The sequence below is a fragment of the Cydia strobilella genome, chromosome 5 (assembly GCF_947568885.1).
Source record: "Cydia strobilella chromosome 5, ilCydStro3.1, whole genome shotgun sequence".
NCBI lineage: Eukaryota > Metazoa > Arthropoda > Insecta > Lepidoptera > Tortricidae > Cydia > Cydia strobilella.
Window position 1 is genome coordinate 10,061,384 of NC_086045.1, and position 24,660 is coordinate 10,086,043.

Below are 24,660 nucleotides of genomic sequence, written 5' to 3' on the forward strand. Positions count from 1 at the left end.
AGGAAAAATGAAAATATTCACTGTCTCGTGCGAGACTCGATTTCGCGACTCCGGGATACTAGCTCTAGTCTCCGCTTTATACCAATTGAACTACCGAGACCGAGACTTACCCGTTGACAGCGAATATTTCCACCATTATCCTTAATAAATAAGGGTACCTATTGTAAGGATGAGGGTTTGAGGGTATTATTCCTTTATTTCCCTTTCGCTAAATTAATTAAGCCCATAAGATACGAGTGACTCACAGACTGGCAATGCATGACACCGTCAGAAAGCATCAGTGAAATTAACAGAAATTGTGTACATACATGCACGTACAATTACGTATACAGTCTTACAAAAATGACCTAATTTTCTTTGCTTGTTATTATACATATACAATCTAATCGATACAGTCTAGTAAACCGTCTATTTGAGGTACTTATAGAGATAAATAACGTCCACTATTTGTATATTTTTTTAATTGTGCAATAAATTTTAAACCGAATGTCGTCGGTGACTTTAACCAAAGCGGTAACTGTGCTATGCCCGGGGCGAAATGTCGATGGTTAACATAATGTTCAATAATTTTAGATAATATTGGCATAATGGATATAGGACGGTATTGGGAGAAAGATGCAGGATTGGAGGTTTTTGGGAGAGGAATGACATGGGCATACTTCCAGGATGCCGGAAACGTGCTAGTGGATAGGGAAAAATTAATGATGTTGGAGATGATGGGTGAGATGAAATCCGCCACGAGCATAAGCATATCCACACTGAGGTTATTGTCACCGACAGCTTTCGTTTTAATAGATTTCAGTATTTTAAGTGTCTCTTGCGAAGAAATATAGCCTACATCAAAGGGAGCTAAATTAGAGTTGGTTGTAGTAGCAGCAAGAATCGATAGGGTAGAGAGTTAAGGGGTCAAGAGTAACCGGAGAAGTACAAAAAAAATGGTTTATACCATTTACGTCAAGAAAACTAGAACCAAACGATTGAGTTTTGCCAACCACAAGTGTTTTTAAAAACTTCTACAACTTAGCAGGGGGACATTCCTGAATGGATTGGTGGATGTAGCGGCGCTTTGACTCCCTACAGACCTTGTTGCAGCGGTTACGTAATGACATACACTTCTGGCGATTACTATCCGAGGGATTTTGTCGGAATTTTACTCTAGCTCGATCTCGCTTGGCCATCAGCAGCTTGATTTCCGGCGTGAGCCACGGTGCAGGAAAGTGTTTAACGCGCGTAGGTTTCAATGGCGAGTGTTTGTCAAATGTCCCAAGCAATATATCATTGTGTGTATATATATAATATTTGACTCTTTTGGTTCAATTTCTCGTTATAATTTATGAATCTCTCCTGCACCTACATTTATGTCTCTGTTTGACCTAATGGTTGACTGGTAGAGAATGCCTCTTGGCATTAAGTCCGCCATTTGTACATTTCTCTTTGTTTGTGCAATAAAGTTTAAATAAATAAAAAATAAATAATGTATACAAATTGAGAAAGTTTATCAGTTTAGCATAAGCCTGTTTTATTAATCCAAAGCGTTTCAAACAATATGGTGTTCACTTCTTCCGCCTCGGTGGGAAGGTCCTGGTGTTGGTCGCGCCGGCACGGTACTGCCCCCTGCGCGAGTAGCAGCCGCAGGCGTGAACGACGCAGTCCGACGTGGTGGTGCCCAGCGGCAAGCCCAGCGCGCTGATCCGCTCCAGGAACTGCGTCGGGCCTGCTACTATCTAAATATGACAAGTTTTTCCTAATACATTTATAACGTAGGTACTTGATACTCTTTTGTATTTTATACGCTGCTGTGCGGCTCAATTTTAATTTTACTTAGGCTTGCTTAGCCTGTTTGTCCTGTTTATTTGGGATTTGCTGCTACAGGCTGATTGCGTGTCGTGGTTCCATTTTTTTTATACGATGGATGTTCAGTAGTAGGCGTTGGTGGATGCGAAAATGAATAAAAAGCGACCGCTGTTATGGTAAGACTGCTTCGAGCGGTTTCTACTCAATATTAAATTTTAGGACGTTAACTTTATTACTTTATTACCAATCCTAGTCTTTCTTATCTTAGATTACATTAATTCTCACTTTGAAGCTTTTGACCGGCGTGTAGTACCTACCTATATCTTAATACCTACTTAATTTAATTTAGAAAATAAATATAAGTATAACTAATGCTCTAATAAGCTATATATAAGATATAAACATGTAGATGTGCAGCTTGCGCTTGACGACTGTTTTAGTTGCTATTTAACCGCCATTAAAGTCACATGGTGTTTCTTTATATCGCCCAATGTATAGAGAAAGAAAGAGCCTATTAGGTACCTAGACAAAATGTTTTAACTTGTTAAAACTTACTCTTCCGAACACCACATGCTTTCCATCCAACTGCGGCAATGGCTTAAAAACAATGTTGAACTGGCCGGTCACCTCGTTACCCGGAGTAACGACCATGGACACCACACCTGTAAATACAAATTCATCTACAGGTAGGTATTATGTGTATAAAAATAAAACAGATCTTTCCATTTATTTTACCTATTGACAACGACAAGCATCGCACAACCTGCTCATATGCTATGCAATAAGCTGGTTGAGGTCCATTAAGAAAGTTTTTATCCGACTTCAAAAAAAAAAGAGGTTCTCAGTTCGACCCGTATGTTTGTATGTATGTTTGTTCGCGGTTATCTCGCGTTTGACCGAACCGATTTTTTTATTTAGGTATTTTTACGCAGATGAACTTACGAAATGGGAATAGTTAGGAATCTCCCATTATAAAATAGCGTATGGCATACGTATACGTATGCATATACGTATAGCGTATGGGATTCTTTGGGCACATAATGCGATCGCCACACCACAGCCTCGAACGTGACATCATACTGGGGCAAGTTAAAGGCAAGCGCGCTAGAGGAAGAGCCCCGGCAAGATGGTCGGATTCCATTAGACAAGCATGTGGTTCCATGCAGAGGGCAGCCCACATAGCCCTTGATCGCGTTAAATGGAGGGATATAGTTCTTGGTCACGATCCTCAGTCAAAGAAGAAGAAGAAGAAGAAGATGGCATACGATGGTAAAGCATTGTTCCTTATCCTTACATTTGTACTCATCTCTTACACCTAGAGGCTAATTCGAGCATGTACATTTTGGTGTCAAAGTGTATGTTTGTTCGCGATTATCTCGCGTTTGACTGAACGGATTTTGAAATCAGAAATCAGAAACATTTATTGTTCAAACTGTGTAGGTACAAGAAGTATAGCTAGGTACATTTTTTATGGGTATCAACAGTTTTGATGCGGTTTTCAGAGAAGTGTATTCTGGAGAAGGTTTTAGTAGTAGTAGTATTAGTGGATGGTACCATGGTTGGACCCGGTAGGTGGCGCTGCTATCGGTATATCGTCAAATTTGATTTGCTGAAACCCATTTAGATGAAATTTTGTGTGTTTAGATGCAATTTTGCGAGTTGGGAGTGGGAGTGGTTCTTAATACCAGAATCGCAAAATCTGACAGTTGGATTTACCCGTCAATTGGCCTCCGTGTTTTTTAAATACTATGTCGGTGGCAAACAATCATACGGCCCGCCTGATGGTTGTAGTATATCACAATACTACATGTAGGTAAGCATAATCAATGAAGTATAAACATAAGTATGTGGGTAGGCCGCTCGCGCTTGACCATGTTTTTAGTTAAGAATAAACCGCCATTGAAGTAACATCGTGTTTCTTTATATCGCCCTTTACGTACATTTCATTTGGCGCAGTCGCGAACCTACAAGTCATTTTGTGAAGTGGATATATAGTGCAAGTGAAAGATTATGTCTGTGGGAAAATTAAAAGCATTCGACATTAATGAAGGAAAGTGGTCAACATATTGTGAGATCGTGGAACAATACTTTATAGCAAATGGTGTAGATGACGCGAAGAAGGTCCCTACACTGATAGCATGTGTAGGCACTGCCACATACGAACTAATGGTAGATCTTTGCAGTCCAAAGAAACCTAAGGACCTTAAATTCAACGACTTGATCGCGGTAGTCGCGTCGCACATTCAGCCGAAGCCATCTTATCTCGCCGAGCGGTACAAGTTTCGCATAACAAAACAAACCGAAGGTGAATCGGTTGCCCAGTTTGCCGCCTCGTTAAAGCACCTAGCAACAACGTGCGATTTCAAAACTACTTTAGATGATAACCTGAGGGACCAGTTCATATGTGGCCTAAAAGACGAAACAACTCGTCAACGTTTGTTTTGTGAAGAAAACGACTTAGACTTTAAAAAGGCCTACAAAATGGCGGTATCGTTGGAGGCCGCTGCCAAAAACGCCGCAAATGTTGTAGAAAAAAAACCGTCTAGCTTTAAAGAACACGACCTTCATGCGGTATATGCGGCGCCGGCGCCGGGACACGGGCGCGGCACCAGCAGCGGCGCGCGCTTCGCTCGGCGGGGCGGCGCGGCGGCCGCCACGGCCGGCCGGGGGCGCGGCGCGGGCGCTGCGGGCGCTGCGGCGCGGCCGACCCGGAGCTCGTGGGGCCCACGACAACCACGGCAACAGTGTGGCTGTTGTGGTGACCAAGGTCACGACCAAACCATATGCAAGTTCAAGGAGTACGTTTGTAAAATATGTTTAAAAAAAGGCCATATAAAAAGAGTGTGTCCCAACATTCGTGAGATGAATTATACTACGAACACCGACACAGCAAATGATTGGGGACAAGATAACGGCACATATAGCAATCCAGATGAGGACTGGGAGCCTGGCCAGACTGGCGACTTCGAGGGCCTGTACCATGTGGAACTGACAGGACGGGAGCCGGTAATTGCCGAGGTCATTGTCGACGGGAAGAAGCTACACATGCATGTTGACACGGGTTCGCCGGTTGCTTGTATTAACGAAAATATGTACAAAAAATTGTTCGGACGCCACACATTACATAAAGACGATTCAAAATTACGCGGATACAATCGTGTACTAATCCAGTCTCTCGGATTCATACGTGTAAACGTGGAGTATTTAAATACGAGACAAGAACTAAACCTACATATCATCGTGAACGGCGGGGTGCCGTTACTAGGTCGGGAGTGGATCAAACCGTTAGGCATGAACATCATCGTCACAGACTCAGTGTTAAAAATCGACAAAAGTAATAACAAGTGCAGTGAAGTGTTAGATACGTCAGCATTGATGCGCGAACATCCCCGCGTATTCAACGAGTCCCTGGGAAGGCATGTGAGCGCGCGCGCGATGCTGCGCGTGCGACCGGACGCGCAGCCCGTGTTCCGACGCGCGCGCCCTCTACCGCTAGCACTGCGCGCGCCCGTCGACGCCGAACTAGAACGCATGGAGCGAGCAGGTATAATTACGCCGATTCCTTCCTCTGACTGGGCTTCATGCTTAGTTGTTGTTGTCAAAAACAATGGTAGCCTCAGAATTTGCGGGGATTATAAGTCCACCCTCAATCCCGTGTTAGAAGTAGACAGATATCCACTTCCGCGGGCCGAACAGCTATTTAATAATCTTAATGGGGGAAAACTATTTTCTAAATTGGATTTGAAGGAAGCATATATGCAAATTGAACTCAGCGAAGATTCAAAAAAATACACGGTAGTAAACACACATCGCGGTTTGTACATGTATAACAGACTAGTATATGGGGTAGCGTCGGCAGCGTCAATATTTCAGCGCGTCATAGAACAGGTAGTTGCCGGAATCCCCAATGTGACAGTTTATCAGGATGACGTTTTGATTACGGGAAACAGTGAAACCGATCACATAAAAAATTTAAAAAGTGTCCTAAATCGCTTTGAAGCCGCGGGGTTAACATTGCGTAAAGAGAAATGCACCTTTTTCGCCAAAGAAGTTAAGTATTTGGGCTTCATTATTTCTGAAAATGGGGTAAGAATGGACAATGATAAAATTAAGCCCATATTGGAGGCTCCGGCACCCGAAAACACGTCTACACTAAAATCCTTCTTGGGCATGGTCAATTTTTATGCAAAATTCATTAAAGGATTCACAGACATTTTGACGCCCTTATACCGACTGTTAAAAAAGGGACAGACGTGGGAGTGGGGCCAAACGGAAAAAGAAGCCTTCAACAAAATCAAAGTCGCACTAACGAATAGTCCAGTATTAACTCATTACAGTGAGCGGTTGCCACTGATTCTATGTTGTGACGGGAGCCAGGCGGGGGTTGGCGCCGTCATACTTCACCGAACGGCAGAGGGTGAACGGCCCATCGCATATGCATCGCGCGCGCTTAATGCGGCCGAGCGTAATTATAGCCAGATTCACCGCGAAGCACTTAGTATCGTCTTTGGCATAAAAAAATTTCATACATACTTATATGGTCGGCGGTTCACCCTGCGCACAGATCATCGTCCGCTGGTAAGCATTTTTGGGTCAAAAGCAGACATTCCAGCCACCGCTGCCGGGCGGCTCATCAGGTGGGCGCTACTGTTGTCGGGCTACCAGTACGATATTGAGTACGTAAAATCAGCAGACAATATAGCAGATGGACTATCTCGCTTACCATTACCCTTAGTTGATCAAAGCGACGCCAGCGATGATTGCAGCTTTGTACAGTTTATAGAAAATAATTTCCCGATTCGCGCGCTCGACGTTAAAAGAGAAACTGCCGCCGATAAAGCACTCAATGTAGTGCTACAGTACGTCAAATCAGGTTGGCCGAAGACAGGAGTGGTAGCAGACCTGCTCCCTTATTATAGAAGACGAGATGAGCTCAACATAGAAGGTGGGTGCCTCATATGGGGTTCTCGCGTTGTGGTGCCGGCGGCGCTGCAGGCAGCAGTGCTGGCCGAGGTGCACGGCGGACACCTGGGCATTGTCAAGTGTAAGAGTATCGCGCGGAGCTATGTCTGGTGGCCTAGGATAGACCTGGACATCGAGCAGCTGTGCAACTCATGCCGCGTCTGTGCAGAGACAGCAGATGCACCCCCGCGAGTAGCCATAGTGCCTTGGACTACGTCAAAAAAGGCATTCGATAGAATACACATAGATTTTTTGTCATACAATTCGAAAACATATCTAATAGTCGTAGATAGTTATTCAAAATGGATAGAAGTGTTCCCAATGACTTCCACAACGGCCGATGCAACTACAGATAAGTTAAGGGAGCTATTTGCTAGATTTGGGATTCCGTCCAAATTAGTCTCAGACAATGGACCCCCATTTAGTAGTGAACAATTCGCAAGATTCTTAATGTCAAATGGGATCACACACGTCACGTCAGCTCCTTACCACCCACCGTCTAATGGGGAGGCAGAAATAGCTGTGCGCACAATAAAAAAATGTTTAAAAAAAGCAACGAAGGAAAACACTAACCCTAATCAATTTTTACAACGCTTTTTGTTAGATTACAGAAACACTAAACATTGCACCACCGACGACTCACCAGCTGCATTGTTGCTAGGGCGTCAATTAAAAACAAGACTTGACTTACTCAAAACCGGTTTGTTTGACACCATAGAAAAAAATAAGCAAACAAAAATAGCTCGTGGACCCCAGAACAGAAGGTCAATCGAAGTCGGGGATTTAGTGTGGGCTAGAGACTTCCGTAAGGGCCATAAGTGGATTGAGGCTAAAATTGTACAGGCAGTAGGTAACAACAATTTTAAAGCACAGACAGAGGAAGGCATGATATCTCGGCACACAAATCAATTGCGCGCACGCCACGATTATGGCACGGCGCCGACGGACGAGCCTAGCCACCGGCGCGAGGCACGCAACGACGGCGTGACCCCAGACGTGCACGTAGCCCCCCTGGCGGCGACTGGCTGTCCCGCACCCGCCACCAGCCCCAGACCGATGCGCGCTCACATGCCTGTTACGCGTTACGGTTTTGAAGACGTGTATCCGTAAACATGCGAACAATAACCTTTTTTTTGTTGTTCCTTATTATAAACAGATATATTATGTATATACCGCAAGGACATCCTAGCTTGACCTTAACTACAAGAAAATTGTCAGAGAAATTAGAACCTATAGCCTAACAAATAGAGTACAATTTGGTTTGTGTTACAACTCGCATCATCAAAATTAAAACAATTAAATTTAAATTTTATTAAAGCAGTTAGTACCTACTATATGTAAGTATAACAGTGTCCCATAAGAGTTAAACAATGATACCTTTCCATTGTTAATAATAAGCACTAGTTTTAAGTCACCATACTTTCTTTTTCTTTATTGTACCTACTTAGGTTTAAGAGGAGAGTAAATAGGTACTGTACAAGTGCTCACTTTAACTACTTACTCCTAGCAATTTTGAGATTTAACCGCTAAACAATTTTGCGTTTGTCATAACTTTAGTCAATAAGAATTAACGCCTAATTATGTAAACACCACATTCCTTCTTACTTATAGCGTCCGATATGAGTCATCTCACAGCTGTTGCTCGCCTGACCTAGTTACGCTTAACTAAGTACCTACCCCCGTGCAACCACATACAATAGGGAATCAGGTACGTACAAGATCGAACCTATCGGTAAGGGGGGAAGTAGTGTAGTATATCACAATACTACATGTAGGTAAGCATAATCAATGAAGTATAAACATAAGTATGTGGGTAGGCCGCTCGCGCTTGACCATGTTTTTAGTTAAGAATAAACCGCCATTGAAGTAACATCGTGTTTCTTTATATCGCCCTTTACGTACATTTCAATGGTAAGCAGTTTCCGTTGCCTATGGACGCCTGCAACTCCAGAGGTGTTATATGCGCGTTGCCGACCCTAACACCCGCACCTTCGTTGAGCTCTGGCAACCTTACTCACCGGCAGGAACACAACACCGAGTTTCTAGTTTTATTGCAGTGCTAAGCTTCCGACTGTAATGTTTGTTTGGTCTTGGGTTTTCCGTTATAGGGTTTGGTGCGCACGGACCTGGCACGGAGTGCTTCAGCTCAAAGTTCTCGGGGGCGGAGAGCTCGGTGTCGCCGTCGGGTAGGAAGGAGCCGTAGCCGTTGTCCTTCTCCACGTCGCCTCCCCGGCAGTACAGCTCAGGCACGATCCTGATTGGCCCAGAGTATAAGTAAAGGAAGGAATGAATAGTGCGGAAATAATAGCTGTAGGAAAATCTGACCCCTACTAGGCCGTGTTCTGAAATTCGTTAACACTTTTACTGTCCCTCGCTGTCAACAATGACATGGGTCGATACGTCCGTGCATTATAGGTACTTATATTTATGTGATGCATAAGCTTACAGAGCTATCTAATAAAATAGTAAACGCGGTAGACGTGATAGAGTAGTTTGACGGTGCATTACATATAATGCACGGACAGTAAAACTGTTAATTAAACTACACAGTTGCCTGTAACAGTCAATTTGTAGACATTTATATAGGTATAGTGTTTTAAATGCTTACGGTAAACGATTATTAAGGTTTATAAAATTTAATTTGAATCATCTTGAACTACGTTTTTGTCAGGCAGTGGTTAGGTTATTGTGTGTGCAAGGTGCACATGAATTCTAACCCATTTGATATTTTCAATAATTATAATATGTATATGTATACTACCTGAAGATCCTACAGCCCGTGTAAGCGTAGCCGCGCTTGTCACCTTTCACGAGGCTTAGAAACAGCTGGCACGTCCGCGGCACTATGTCCGAGAACAGCTCGATCACCACCTTGCCAATCTTAGAGCCACCCACCACCCGTATGTCCAGAGCCACCCTTCATATCAACAATAATTTACACGTTAATCAAAGTACTGGCGTTTCATTTTCGTATTGTATATACAGATGTATCGGAGCGGTCAAGATACTCAAAAATATTTAAACATACCGCCTCACACTCTACCGCCTTGACAATAGAGAAGTTGATCGCTTTGCTTTATCTGATGACGACTGTATCTGTATCTGTATTCTTGTTTCAGTAATTTGGGTGAGGGTGAAATGGTAAATTCGTTTTGACGTTGTAAGAACGTGAAGTGAGGCGAGGACATATAGTCCTCCTCATCGATTTCGATGACGGCGACCGCAGCAATTATGGATTACGCCTGTTCTAATGTGGTTGGCCAGGCCGAACTTGGTCTTAAATACTCTTTTGCAGGTGTTACGATAAAGTTGGCCAGACGCATTGTATGTATACGCGTAGGAGGGCTTCGGTCTGGTCGGCCACGGGTTAGGATGGAGATGAGATGGCAAGTAGGCGTTCCCGTATCGGCCGTATCCGACATTAAGTCGCGGCCGACTCACTTTATGCACAAAATACTATGATCAGTCGTTTCAGTATAAGTAGTAAACTTACTTGCTTCGAAATATATGCATAGGCTTGTCAAAAGCGGGATCGTGGACACCGCGATCAATTTTTTCAGTCTTGAACAATATAAACGGTAATCTGAAATGATACTGACTTATTACTTTAGGATAATTAGGATGGAATAGTTATTTGTTAAGCAAGCGGCAAATATACAGGGCGTCCTTGGCCATTGGACAAACCCGCGTTAGAGCGTGTTTAAGTAGCTTTTGACAGATAACAAAACCTAAAACGCTCATAATAATGGTTCGTTCGATATTAATTATCATTAAATAAATAATTTGAGAATTTAATAAAAAATACTAAATTTAGCTTTGTGTAATGATTTTAAGTTTTATAACCTTAAAATTCCATAAGAAACATTTGTTTTTAACACGCGTTTATTAGGTCGACCTGTATGTAACTAACTATGTAATGGAATCTAAGGTACCTAACTAATTTAACCATCTTCAAGGATCGTAGCGTCATGAAAATTGGCAGCTGTATGTAGTTCTGATGACAATACAATAATATGGTACTGTCGAACTGATCTGATGATGGAGCCAGAAGATATGAACTGAAACTTCATGATATAATCAACTAACTATGTAATGGAATCTAAGGTAACTAATTTAACCATCTTTCCGGTTTCCGATGAAGCTGAAAATTTGCATACGCATGTAAGTCGGGTGAAAATGCAATATTATGGTACATCGAGCTTATCTGATGATGAAGACAGGAGGTGGTCATAGGAACTCTGTGATAAAACAACGCAACCTAATTGTGTTTGGGGTTTTTAGAATTGTCTCGATGAGTATTAGTTGCCTGTGGAAAAAAAGTAGATACAGTCAGCGATAAAAGCTCGTACCAAAAATGAAATTTTTGAAAAAAACTTATTTAATAATTCAGATTCAGATTCAGATTATTTATTGGTAAAAACAGTACAATTTTTTACACGTCATATTTCCAAGTGCTTTAAGATTAGACTTAAATGTACGATAGATATAATTAAATACAATTTCAATATGTCAGTTATTGGTTCAAGTTAATAATCATAGAATAATGATGTTGAATATAATTCTGAACGCACAAGTTGAGTCAGAAATGTCAACATTGTCAACAACATTGTTACATAATGTTATACTATATTGATGATGATTATAATTAACCTGATGATGATTATAATGTGTACAAATATACTTATTTTTTATGAGGTGTTTTTTTGTATGTTGCACTTTCCTCGCTCGCTATCTCGCTATAGTGAGGTGAAAAGTTTTGTGTTACACAAGGGTACAAATGTATTTTACTTCTCGTGTGTCTCACTTCGCTCGTGGTTCAACTATAGAATCCTTTCGCTTGCTCGTGTTTCAATTCCACACTGGCGGGTAAAATACAACTTTGCACCCTTGTATAACAAATAACTATTATAATGTTAATATTCAGGAGGAAAATGAGGACTACGTTTGTATGGAGAAACGGCCACGTGACCCTTTTCTCTTAAAGGACAAGAACCGTGAAAAACTTACGATGCCCCAAGGATCAGTTTTTGCTTCGTATCTTTCCACATTTCATCAAATTGTTTTGTCGTCGGCTGTTCTGATCGCTATAAAAATTAAAATTTTGGATATATGAACAAAAACATAATATTATGTGCAACAAGATGCAAAGTGGTATTTTGCTGTGAGGCTGAATTGAGGTTCCGAGCAAGCAATAGATTTTAATTTAGAGACTTGAGCGTAGCGAGAGACCCAACAGGCATGAAATGTGATTATCTTTTATCACATACAACTTCTCAGGTGTAGGAGGTATACAAGGGCCGGATTAAGCATGTCGGGGCCGGGGCCCCTAGGCAGTGCACTGCTCGGGGCCCCCTTACAGCCAATTCTGTATGCAACAGCATGTTCATTTTAATTTCAATCTTCAGGCGTCGGTCGGCCGAGCCGATCCGAGCCGAACGATGTCTTTTTCGCTCTTATTGCGTGCACATAAAGCTTTTTTCTATGGGTTTTTGCTGATTCCGCGTTGTGTCAAGTGTGAGGAGAGCCTTTAAGTAGGAGAGCCTTTAGGAAAATTTGGGGTTACTTTGATAGTTTTAAAATGGCTACAAAATTAGCATTATTCATTATTTACTGAAACTGTTTGTGTAACTAGTTAGATTAATATATATTGATGGTCACCTACTGTAAAAAATCCTGCATAAAATATATTATGGCTTAAAAACTGAAATTTCAAAGTCGCCCCTACATTTCAAAGCCCCCCCTTTACGGTATTTCATTAATTTAAAGAAATGATCGAAATAAACAATAAAAGTTTACTTGTAAAATTTACTTATGTATTTTGGCCCTATGGCCCCTATAAAACAATTTTTTTTGGCGCGCGCTGAGCCGCCGGGGCCCCCTAGCCAAGGCTATCCACCTATACTGTAATAGGTGGATAGCCGGTACCATTTCTGCAATTTGGAGGACTGCACTTTAAGACATGTCTACCCAGCAAGACTTCACTTTCGATTGACGTCGATGCTAAAATCTTTCAATTCCATGGCAATATCGACAAACTAATGCTACAGTTGACACCGATGCAGAATAAAGGTGCAAATTAAGAACACGAGATTAACGAGAATACGTTACGTTACGTTACGTACAGCGATGAGCAGCCTATTGTAGAAGTATTCGTTCTGATTTTGAACTGCGTCGAGGTCGCGTTGTCGCTTCTTCACCATGAGCTTGTTGTACGTGTTGGTGGGCTCTGGCCGCGTCCAGCAGTCTACGAAGCCCTGCATCGGTTATTGTTAGTAAATTGACTAATACTTGTAGATGTAGGCAGACAAGATGCATTCGTTTTAACCTTTTGAACGCGTTATGACAAACAAAAACGTCACTGACAAGCCTAGGTCCCGAGTGCAAGCGATTTAAATGTAAACTAAAAGTGTGAAGGTTACTTTGAAGTGTTCTTGCTTGGCGTTCAAAAAGCTAAAGACACCGGTCGGTCGTATACTTGCTTAGCTTTGTACTTTCCACAACACACATGTGATTGGCACTGATTTTATATTGTTTTATACTTAGTTAAGGCTAATAAAAATCGACTTAAAGGTAGTTTTCGACAACGGAGCACAGGACAACGTGAGTTCTCTCCGAAAGTAACGAGAACGAGTTATGAAAGGGTTAGTGGAGGTTGATGCCTTGTTATTTATTTTTATGCGATTGTCATAAGGTTAACCTTCTCGACGCCACATCAATGAAGTAATAAAGTGTCATCAACGCCAAGCCATAATTTGGGCGTAAACGTGGCGTGTATTGACTTTATATCAAGTCAATGACGGCGAAAAGGTCAATGAGATATTTTGCCAGATATATTAAAAGCCGAATTTACAGCAATCAGCAAAGCTATAATAATAGCGATTCTTATGTAGCCAGATATATCTACGCATCTTAGCCCGTGTTTGTCTAGTTTCAGTACCCCAGTCCTCTGTATGATGTTGATCTTCTTGAGCAGGTCCTTGTTGACGCGCATGTTGTGCTCGAGCTGCTGCGCGTAGTAGTTAAGGCGGCGCGGCTTGAGGTACATGTCGGGGAAGAGCTCCGGCGGGTGGTCGTCCACGATGTGCCGCATCATTTGAAGCTGCAACCCACCCACGATACCGAATAACTATGTAAGGTTAACTGGGGTATTTGCAATAATTATCGTATAGTGATAGGGGATTGAACTAACAACTTACCTGTTTCAGATGGTTGACCCATTTTTCATAGAAGTCATCAGTAAGCAAAACGAATTTTGGAGGCTGAAATAGAACAAGTTGTAAATACGAAGAAAGGAAGAACGAACGAAGAGATGAAGGCATGTTCTAACCGGCGACGAAATCGACTAGCGATTTAGGTACCTACCTACGTAGGTACTAGATTTATTTATTCGTATGGCATTATGATTCATGAGTCGTTCTACAATTATGTTTATAAATTTACAAATGAATGTCTAGGTTCTTCACCCATTGGGCTGCGTTATCACTAAACGCTATTAAGTCCAGAGGGTCACCAGGGTACATTAGTTTTGGGCACTCGTGAATTATATGGTGGATAGATTGTATAGGCGCTCCGCAATCGCATTCCGGTGAGTTTTTCCACCCACACCTAAACATGAAATCGCCAGATCGACCGTGCCCTGTGCGAAGTCTATTAAGCTGGCACCATGGTGGCATGATGGTACTAGATAGGTACATACGTGTAGTTGTTTGTAGGTAATACAGTAAGATGAAAGAGACGCATAATCTTGCTAACTATACATATATTTATGTTACTAATTTACTGGTTCTGTTAGGTACGAAATATTATTTCATATTTAGCAGTGACTTTTCGGTGAAGGAAAATATCGTGAGGAAACCGGACTAATCGTAACAAGGCCTAGTTCCCCCTCTGGGTTGGAAGGTCAGATGGCAGTCGCTTTCGTAAAAGTTAGTGCCTACGTCAAACGTCAATTCTTAGGATCAGTTGTCAAGCGGACCCCAGGCTCCCATGAGGCTCAAATGCCGGGATAACGCGTGGAAGATGGTGATCAATTCAAAAGTTTCTTTTTTAATTCGGAATGCCACTCCTGTACTAGCAGCAAGTCTTCGTACGATAGTATAATCCCCAGAATTTGAACTTTAAAACTTCAAGGGTGAAAATGGTGAAATCAGTGATGATTGGCCTGCGAGGAGTTATGCTTACAATTTTGAACTGTCGTGGGCGGCGCTCGCGCGGCGGTCGCGGCTTCACGGGCTCGGGCGGCGGCGACGAAAGCAGCGGGTTCTCTAGCACCTCGTCACACGCGCGCTCGCGTAGCGGGTGCATCGTGTATTTACTCTATCTGTATACATAGGCAATATAACCCTAAGTTACAAGTAATTATTCAGGGTCAATTAGGTTGCTCAGAACTTACGCTATGAATATCCATTGCTGCTAACTTAGAGTATACATATGACGTTCCCCTCCCCCGCAAAAACTGTCAGACTTTTATGTACAGCAAATTACAGACAAGGCGTCTCCGTTTGAAAATAACATAATACATAAGTACTTATAGGTAGTATAAAAGTGGAACTACGTCAATAATATCGTCACATTGACGTGCCCTCCAAAATTAAGAACAAAATTTGCTTGTTAAAAAAATTTGCCCAGGTACTGAAATTCAACTTCGTAAATCTCATCAAGGTAATAAAGAAGATGATTGCTGTATTTATCACAAGACGAGGAATTTTAGATCGAGTAATTTTGTGGTCAGCGTACAGTTACGGGCTATTGGTACACAAAAGAGAGTTTGCCTAAGGTGATCCAAAAACTCAGAGCTCCGTCCAAAGTCAAGACTCGGTAGTTTGGTACATATTTTCATCACGCTCCTGCGTTTAGGTCGCGTGAAACTGTGAGTGTTTTACAAGATGTTAGAGTAAAACTGATTGAACATCCTCCGTACAGTCCTGGTGCGCCCTGTGCCTTCGGTCTTTGCCAGTCATTAAGGAACAGCTAGGAGTTTGCTACCGTCGACAGGAAGTTGTTAGCTACGTGGAACCATCAGGCTTGCTCCGATCTTCCAGAAGAAAAATAGAAGCAAATTTTTAATGATCGGTTTATATACTATGTCGCAGTCAAATTGTAAGAATCCGCCGTTTACAGACGGATTTTACAAACGTTTTCACGTTTGCAAATTGCCGAATGTTTGTGCGCTCAATAGTTTCAACGTAAAAGTGATGGTTGTCTGAGGGTGACCATGGTTTGCTGTTTTATCAATTTATATTAACTTTTATACCACATCACCATCACGGCCACCAAAATCACAAGGTCACCCAAAACCGAATCAGAGCATCCCACTATCCACGTGGTCTTGTCTGTCCTACCCCTAGAGAGCAATTACGATATCGGAGACGCGGAGGGAGAGCAGCCCTCGCCCGCTATGACGGAGCGCGGGAACGAGTAGGCGAGTGTAATGACCTTGCTTCGTCACGCGAGGGCGGAAGGGCTGCTCTTCCGCAGCGCCGGAGCCACCCAGATCCAAAAACCTCCCCCACCCCACGCGCCCCTAATAAGTCCGACGAACTCCAGATTTGATGGACACCCCAGCGTTTTTCAGTTTTAATGAGCAGCACCACGCGTGGTAAAATACATAACTAATTGCAAACGGCGCTGTTTATGTTATAAGGCTTTTTACAAAATGCGGACTTTTTACAATTTTCCTGCGACATATATAAGTACGAATGTATCAGTGTATATGCTGTGTTGGGTGGTAATTATTGAATAAAGCTGTATTGCAGGACTTATCTAGTGGCGCTTGTACTTAACCCGCTTAACTTACTTACCCCGGTTCTATAGGTATACCACGATATTCAGGTGTGAGCTGGTATGTAGTTTCGTTTCTGTTAGATATTTAGATACACCAGGACTTTGTATGAAGTATCTGTATACAAAGAAGTTAATAAATTATTAAAAATATATTAATAAACTCCAAAATTTTACCCATTACAATTGCTGTGGAAACCATTTTGACACTATCGTCATTCTATTGATTGTGATGATAGGCACGAGAAGATTGTTGTAAGCAATTCTCTTTATTTGTTTATTTTCACAGATCTCATATGAGATCTCACCAATAGGGAACCTTTTTGTGATCATACAATCATGTAAATGACTCGGTACGAAAAAAACAAAGTTGCGTCAAAATTGGTTTAAATGTCGATTTGAAAATTAACATAGTGACAAAACGTAATTTATAAAGCTCTTTAGTTAATGCTTCCTTAAATTATTATCAATATGAGAAATAGTGGTATAGTTTTATTTATGTGTGCGGGTCTGCTCCTGGTTAGTACCTATGTAAAATGTATAAAATGTTGCAAAAGGTTAAAATATTTTTGTATAAACATATATGTATTGATATAAATGAGTGTAAGTACCATAAGTTTTTATAGCTTTGGCATTTCGCCATAAAATACGCAGAAGGTAAACACAGCAAAGGTTTGTAAAGTATTCTACATTTAGAAGAGATGTACAGGTTTACATAGCCGTGCATCCCAAGTGTCGCGGCAGATTTTTTAGCATATAGACACCTGGTAAACCGTCTCGCCGATGTAATTTTAGCTTGGCGGTATAGAGTAGGTACCTACGATCTACGATTGCGTTGGAAGCTCGATTACTCGGCTCTATTAACATCTAATTAAGTGCCTCTATTTTGTACAAATTAAAAATACAACGATTTAAAAATATGGTCACAGTATTAAAATAAGACACATAATTCAATTTTAACGTACCTAACGAAGACTAAAATGAAGGCGGTTTTAGAGCGGTGGAGCGATCCTGGGCGGCTCGACGGCGTGGAGCCTGCTACGCATGTCGTACTACTTCTGGACCTCGGACCTGACCGTGGAGCTGGCGTCGACCGTGGCGTTCGTGGCGGGCGCGCTGCTGTGCCTGCCGGTCTGCTGGCTGGCCACGCTAGTGCCTTATCACCCGAGGTCGCAACCGCTATTCGCTACGGTAAATTTTGTAAATTAAATTACTCTTGTACCCAACATGCACTTATGCTGAATTTACTTAAGACTGTATTCCAAACCGGGTGTTTAAATTTTTAAAAGATCTTTATTATTTTTATAGCGATCCATCCAATTGCACCAAGCTGTCTGTCGGTGTCACCGTTACAGCATTCGTTAAGATTTATTGTATTCGCTCCGTGCATGACTGGGGCGCTGCCTTAATGGGTGTGGTACAGTATATTGCTTATGTGACATTTGGCAGCTGCTAAATAGTATGAAAACGCCGTCCCACAAAAGTTCACATTTTCACCACGTCGTACGTTGGCGTCGATTGTATTTCCGCCACGACCAACTTCGCATATAGTCAACAGGAAGATACTTAGTTCCTTTAAAAAATACCGTAAAACGAACGTGCCGAAAAAGAGATACGAGTACATCGGTCCCTTAACTAACATAATAGTGTCGATTATACTAGAAAATATATGAAATACTATGTGTATAGCTGCTGTGCGTGGCAATGATGGCGATGCTGATGCTGACGGTGGGACAGTGCTCGCTAGGCGGGTTGGCGCGCGCGCTGCGTGAGCCCGCCGCGCTCAACGCCAGCATGCACCGCGCCATGAGCACCCAGGTTGTCGACTCCGCCATGCGGACCGCCTTCGCCGCTATGCAGCTGGAGGTAGGCACTAACTCCACGCTCGACACTGACGCCGACTGTACCTACCCATGGCAGTAGGCATCAGCATCAGCATCGAGCGTGTGTTTGTCTTGGCCTAGGCTTATAGGCCATGCTGACAATGAGTAAGGAACAATACTAAGTTAAGTTACGTGCTGCGTTCGTTCTCATGCCTTCTGCATTGAGCAATCAGCGACCATCGGTTATCTGATGTAACGACTCTTCATCTGGGGGTACGGTCGTGTCCCCGCCATGTCGAGCAAAACAAAGAGGCACGGCCGTATCATGCTTTCCTCGAAGTCATTCAGGCCATTTTCAAGGATCTGTAATTTTGTGCTGGATAAAGCTAGAACCCTCAATTTTCAGTGATATATAGGGCATAATATGATTAAAATATATTCCCAATAACATTCAATTTGAACTTGTAGTTTACGAATTATTGCACGTCAAAGTTCCTTAATTTTGTCATCGACACTCACTCACTCGCCGACCATCATAAACGAACTGCTATTAGAAAAGTGGGTTAGGTTAGGTTAGAATTGCGACCCTTATAGAAACGAAATGCTACTAGAAAAACGTGACGAAATGGATTAATTATACTATATCTGGTGATCAATTAAATACCAGCCAATAATTTATATGGCATTTCAAACTGTTTTGAGGAGTCGGTTTTTTTCTATTAAAGATTACTATAGGTATATGTAATGTTTTTGATGGGATATTCATTTATTTAATATTGATCATAAATTAGTAACAGGCAGACTCTACTTATATATTTCTCGATTCCATGTTAGAAACTAATCCGTTAGGTTAGGGTTAGGCGGTCTTTACATTGGATGCTGATCCGCACGCCCCTGCGGTGTGCAATAAGTCGTGTTATTTAATTTAATTTAATTTAATACAATTCTGGTTAAACGGCATTACAGCAAACACCAATGCGCCGAGAAACTGAACCTAACAGAAAATTTCATTTCCAGAAAAATATAGTACAAAAGTAGGTACAAGATACAAAATACACAGGAAGAAACAGAAATAACACCTCACATAACATAGTATTATACACCGACTGTGGAAGGCCTATCATCGATCGTCTCACAATACTTCAGACATTCACGGTACACAGTCGTCCATCTCCATGCAAACAAATCACAATCAGGTGCTGACGTGAGGAGCGCATTGAGTAATGTCAGTGCTCGAGGGAGCGGCGAATTTCTGCGTGACACAGTGCGCGCCGCCGGCACCGCCAACAGTGGGCGCACCCGCGGTCTCAGATTAATCCTAGGGATATCCGGTACGTGCTGCAGTCTAAGTACGCGACTCACAAGATCAGGGCAGTCTGATTCGCCACGCAGCATGCAACAAACGGAAGCAAGCAAGTTGCAGTTACGCCTTACTTCTAGAGAGTTGTAACCGAGTGTTCCGAGCAAAAACTTGGTTGGATATAAAAATGGGTAAAACCCATATATTTTCTTATACAAAAATCTAAGAAAAGCCTTTTGAATCTTCTCTAGAAGTAAGGCGTAAGTCGACTCATACGGGTTCCACACAATTGACGAGGTCTCCAACTTGCTTCTCACCAATGCGTTAAAGACAAGCTTAATGGCCTCAACATCCCGGAAGTCCTTGACGTTGCGGATCACGAAGCCTAGTCTTTTGAAACAACTATCGGCTAGCGCTCGTATATGATCGTGGAACGTAAGACGCGAGTCAAACACCACCCCAAGATCTTTCACAGAAGAGACTCTGTCAATCACATCAGGTCCGAGCGTATACTGCGCAAGCAGAGGTTCTGCAGCTCGGCTGAATGAGCATACACAGCATTTGGCTACATTAAAGAGGAGCTTATTTTCAACGCTCCACCGCATCACAGAATTAATATCATCCTGCAGAGAAATACAGTCTACACTATTTTTTACACCATAAATCAACTTCAGGTCGTCAGCATATAGCTAGCACTTAGCGTTTTTGACTACTGTCTCCAGATCGTTGACCATCAACCCGAACAAAAGAGGGCCGAGTATGGAACCCTGACTGACACCAGATCTCGTGTGATAAGGAGCTGAAACAAAGCATCCATGACGAACGTACTGCTGTCGATCGCGTAGATAACTCGCAAATAGAGCGAGCAACTTAGGCGAAAAGCCTAAACCATTCAGCTTGTGTAAAAGTACATCGTTATCCACGCGATCGAAAGCTTTCTTGAAGTCAAAATAAAGTACGTCCACCTGGACGCCTTTATCAAGATGCTCAGATATAGTCTCAGTCAGGGTCATCAGATTGGTGTTTACGGAGCGCTTCGCTCTAAAGCGATGCTGCGAGTCACACAAGAACGGTTTTATTTGCCCTGTTATCAGCCTGTGAAGTATCGACTCGTACAATTTTGCTAGTGTAGACAGCACGGCTATAGGCCTGTAGTTGTCGACACTGGCAGTGTCCTTAGATTTTGGAATGGGTCTTACCCGCGTTGTTTTCCACTGATTTGGATACCTGCCAGTAGAAAGAGCCAAATTAAACAAGTGATGTGTAGGAACTTTAAAGAAATCCATACATCCCTTGACAACATAAGCCGGTAAGTTGTCGGGCCCTATTGAGCTATTATCCTTTAGATGTTTAATACCAGTCACTACATCCTGCATAGATATGTTATTTATGTTAACGTATTGTGCAGAACTTTTTTGGGTACTACTCTGTAGAGTAGTTAAATCAAGGCGAGGAACGTTAGGCGAAAAGACACTGGAAAAGAATCTGGAGAAGGCCTCCGCTGCTTCCACTCCGACGAATTGTTTCCCTTCTAGGGTTACCTTGGACGCAAACCCTCCCATCGACTTAAGGCTATCTATGTGCTGCCAGAATAAACGTGGATTACATTTAAGCATGCTTTGAATGCGATCAATATGACGAGCATACGCTAAGGAAATCCGCTTTTTTAAGTTCGTCCTGAGATGGGCAAATTGCCTGTAAAGAGCCACATCTTTAGTAGCTTTCCAGTCCCGGTGAATACGAGCTTTTGTTTTTATGTCAGCAATTAAATCCGCTGTGAACCAGACTGGATAACGTCTCGTGGTCCGCGTTGAGCGAATTTTCTTTGGTACAGATGCATCAAATACGCTATATATAATTTTATAAAACTTGTCAACCGCTACGTCAACATCATCAGAATAGAGAACTTCCTTCCAGCTCAATTTGGAGCAAAGTTCATACAAGAGGTCATAATTAGCTTTCTGAAAATTCCAGTCCTGTCGTGTGTCAACGTTACCAGGATCGATTCGCTCCGAGACAGGTTTCAACGTGGTAACTAATGGGAGCGAGATGTCTAACGGCGGATGATATGCGTCACGTTTAGGGACAAGTCCTCCCCCATCTATCTCAAGCACACTGACTCCATCAACGCGCTCGGACACCAGCACCACGTCCAACTTTCCATCAAATGCATTCTTCACTTCATTCATCTCTTGCAAACCACACACGCTTAAGAAATATGAATAATAACATAAAATACTATGAGACGAATACATTGGATTTAGATTCAGATCACCAAATACAAGCACTACACCTTTCAAATTGTTTATCATTTGTTCCACAGCTATAAACCAATTCATATATACTTCGTCAGAAACCCTAGGAGGTATATACACAACACATAAAAAATAAACAACATTTTCGAGCTTAAGTGATATCCAGAGGTCCTCTCCCAACGGAGTTTCAAGATCCTGACGTCGCTGTATTTCGAGCCCAGGGCGCGCCAGGAACATCACTCCGCCTCCCCGCGATCCAGTTGCACGGTCTCGACGTACCACACTCCATTCATGCCATACGAGCTCGGAGTCGTTGATAGCATCAGTTAGAAATGTCTCCGTTACTGCCACGATATCACATTCCAAAGAAAGCAAATTATTCCTAAAGAAGTTGAGCTTAGTGTTGAGTCCTCTAACATTCTGATAAATAACATTCATAGTTTTAGCAACTTTATTCATCGGCCTTAGTTGATGCTTCTGACTCACGACTGTTCCGAAAGGTGCGAAAATTCAACTTCCAAGGCTTGATGCAAATATCGTTATAATAATGTTATGTGTTTTTTTTTCAGCTGCGATGCTGCGGCGTGCAGGACCACTCCGATTGGTACAAGCACCGTCTTGCTTTGCCGCCGTCCTGCTGCGGACGCTTAAGCAATTTTAAGGTAACTTTGAACGGCTAAAATTCTCATTTAAGGACTGTTGGAAAATTATTATTTTCATCTGTTACAACTAAGTTGTTACCTATTGCAAGAAATGTCCTTTACAGAATTAGTGAAGTGTCAAATTTTGTGATCCATTTGTGTTTGATTTTATAGGTGATATTTATTGTTCTATCTGCGCTAGTTTTTTAGTTTAGTATTTTTGAACGCCACAAAATATCGGCAGATGCGACTACGAGGTTATCTCCGACATAAATTGCTACTTTCTAACAGACTTCAAAATTCCTAAAGGAGCTTCCTCCTCCTCCTCAATTAGATTGTATGTTTTTTTTAATGATTGTTCAGTACCTCAGAACTCCGTCATTTTTCGACCGATTTGGAAAATTATTCTTTTGATTGGTAGTACTTATACGAGTATGTATACTTGCAGTACCTACAGTTTAGTCCCATTTTTGTCAAAATTTAGTTCTGATGAAAGGATCCATGAGGAATAGAAGAAACTCCTCAAATCTTATAGGCATATTGATTTGTATTTTTATCACCAAATCAAGCAATTGTATTCAAAAAGTAACATATGATGAAGTGGACGTAGAACTGGTGATGATTAGGTACCAGAACGGAGCACCTCAACGACACGTACTTAATTCCATGTTTGGCGATATGTCATCTTCGTTAATTGTAAGTGTTATGAGATGCACTATGGTCGTAAATAAATAATGAACGTCATTTCAATCTAATTTTAACCGACTTAAAGATTTTAAAGGAAGGAGGTACTCAATTAGGTTGTTTTTTTTTAAAATGTTTGTTGCTCCATATCTCCGAAAATTATTTTTTTGATTGTAAGTAGATACATACAGATTAATCCCGTTTTTATCAAAACGCAGTTCTGATCATAGATTAGTATACGTTATTACTGTAAGTTCTGATGATGGGATCCATGAGGAATCGAGGGAACTCCTCAAATGTTAAAGGCATACATATAATGATTTTAGTATTTTAATAAACAAATTACGGACCCGGACCCTAGTTACGGACCCGGACCCAAACTTGGACTGGACCCCGACTCGGACCCGGATCCGGACCCTGATCTGGACATGGTCTAGGACCCGGATCCGAACCCAGACCCGGACCCGGGCCCGGAAATGCTACTAGAAAAGTGGGTTAGGTTAGGTTTGAACTGCGATCCTCACAGAACCGAACTGCTATCAGAAGAGTGGGTTAGGTTAGGTTAGAACTGCGACCCTAGGTTACAGAAACGAAATGCTATCAGAAAAGTGGGTTAGGTTAGGTTAGAACTGCGATCTCCCCCCGCGGGTTGCTCACCTTGTCGTGGTGGAGGGGCTTAGTCCCCCCCGCGGGTTGCTCACCTTGTCGTGGTGGAGGGGCTTAGTAACCGTGGCTTGGTCACCCACGGTGAAGCGAAGAGGCAACCAGGGCTGGCCTGTTTGGGTCGCGGGCTGGCCCGAGGAGGACGCTCCAAGTGGGCTGGTTTAGCCCGCTTGCGATGCGCCGAAGGTGGACCGTCGGGGAAGAGGAGTGTCGGTATTGCGGTAAGCCGTTCTCCCTATCCTCGGCGGCCGAGGTGGGATCGCAGGGGAAGAGGAGTGATGGTATTTCGATGCGCCACTCTCCCTATCCCCTGCGAACTTGGCGGGGCCGTTCCGCTGTAGCGGCGTTGGTGGGGCTGCAGAGGAAGAGGAGTGTCGGTGTTACGATGTGCCGTTCTCCCTGTCCTCTGCAGCCGAGTTGTGGTTTTGCGGCAGAACCATAGACCTGATCTGTCGGCGGGCGCCGGGGAAATTCCTGGCGCCCGTGGCTTCCTTGTGGCGGGCTCGGGGGGGTCCGCTACGATAGAGAATGGAAGCCGAGGAGGAAGGCGCGTCTTACCATCTGGCGCGCCTAGCGTGAAGGGCCTTCGGGCATTCGCGAAGGAGCCGCGCTCGTGGGCGGCTGCCGCCGGTGGGGTCGCAGATGACAAGCGCAAGCGTTCCTGTAACCCCACCAATAGGGCGGCGAGGCGGCATATGGGGGGTTTTTTAGTGGGTACACCGTGGGCCTCATTAGCCTAGACGGGAGTCCCACATAAC

The 24,660-nt window shown here is 42.8% G+C and overlaps 2 protein-coding genes across 2 annotated transcripts in view; one reads left to right on the forward strand and one right to left on the reverse strand.

The window, feature by feature from the left end:
• The window catches only part of LOC134741677 (uncharacterized), a 50,998-nt gene that overhangs the window by 24,334 nt on the left and 2,004 nt on the right, over positions 1–24,660 (forward strand). Inside the window, exons 7-9 of the mRNA XM_063674548.1 lie at positions 17,533–17,727; positions 18,226–18,402; positions 22,484–22,576. Coding sequence (XP_063530618.1) covers positions 17,533–17,727; positions 18,226–18,402; positions 22,484–22,576 — 465 coding nt within the window. The remainder of the gene's footprint in view (positions 1–17,532; positions 17,728–18,225; positions 18,403–22,483; positions 22,577–24,660) is intronic.
• Positions 1,503–15,103, reverse strand: LOC134741682 (peptidyl-prolyl cis-trans isomerase E-like). Its single transcript, XM_063674556.1, has 10 exons — positions 14,938–15,103; positions 13,953–14,015; positions 13,694–13,855; positions 12,879–13,010; positions 11,764–11,840; positions 10,250–10,339; positions 9,518–9,673; positions 8,883–9,010; positions 2,350–2,456; positions 1,503–1,724 (listed from the first exon to the last, which is right to left on the reverse strand). The coding sequence occupies exons 1-10, from the start codon at positions 15,058–15,060 to the stop codon at positions 1,554–1,556; spliced, it is 1,209 nt and encodes a 402-aa protein (XP_063530626.1). The 5' UTR covers positions 15,061–15,103; the 3' UTR covers positions 1,503–1,553.

What these genes read in the sequence shown, in the direction of transcription:
- LOC134741682 (XM_063674556.1), bottom strand. Translation starts at nt 15,060, where the DNA reads ATGCACCCGCTACGCGAGCGCGCGTGTGACGAGGTGCTAGAGAACCCG. An exon ending in GGGTCAACCATCTGAAACAG is followed by an intron (nt 13,856 to 13,952) that starts GTAAGTTGTTAG and finishes GGTGGGTTGCAG; the next exon opens with CTTCAAATGATGCGGCACAT. An exon ending in AAACTGATCCTTGGGGCATC is followed by an intron (nt 10,340 to 11,763) that starts GTAAGTTTTTCA and finishes GTATCATTTCAG; the next exon opens with ATTACCGTTTATATTGTTCA.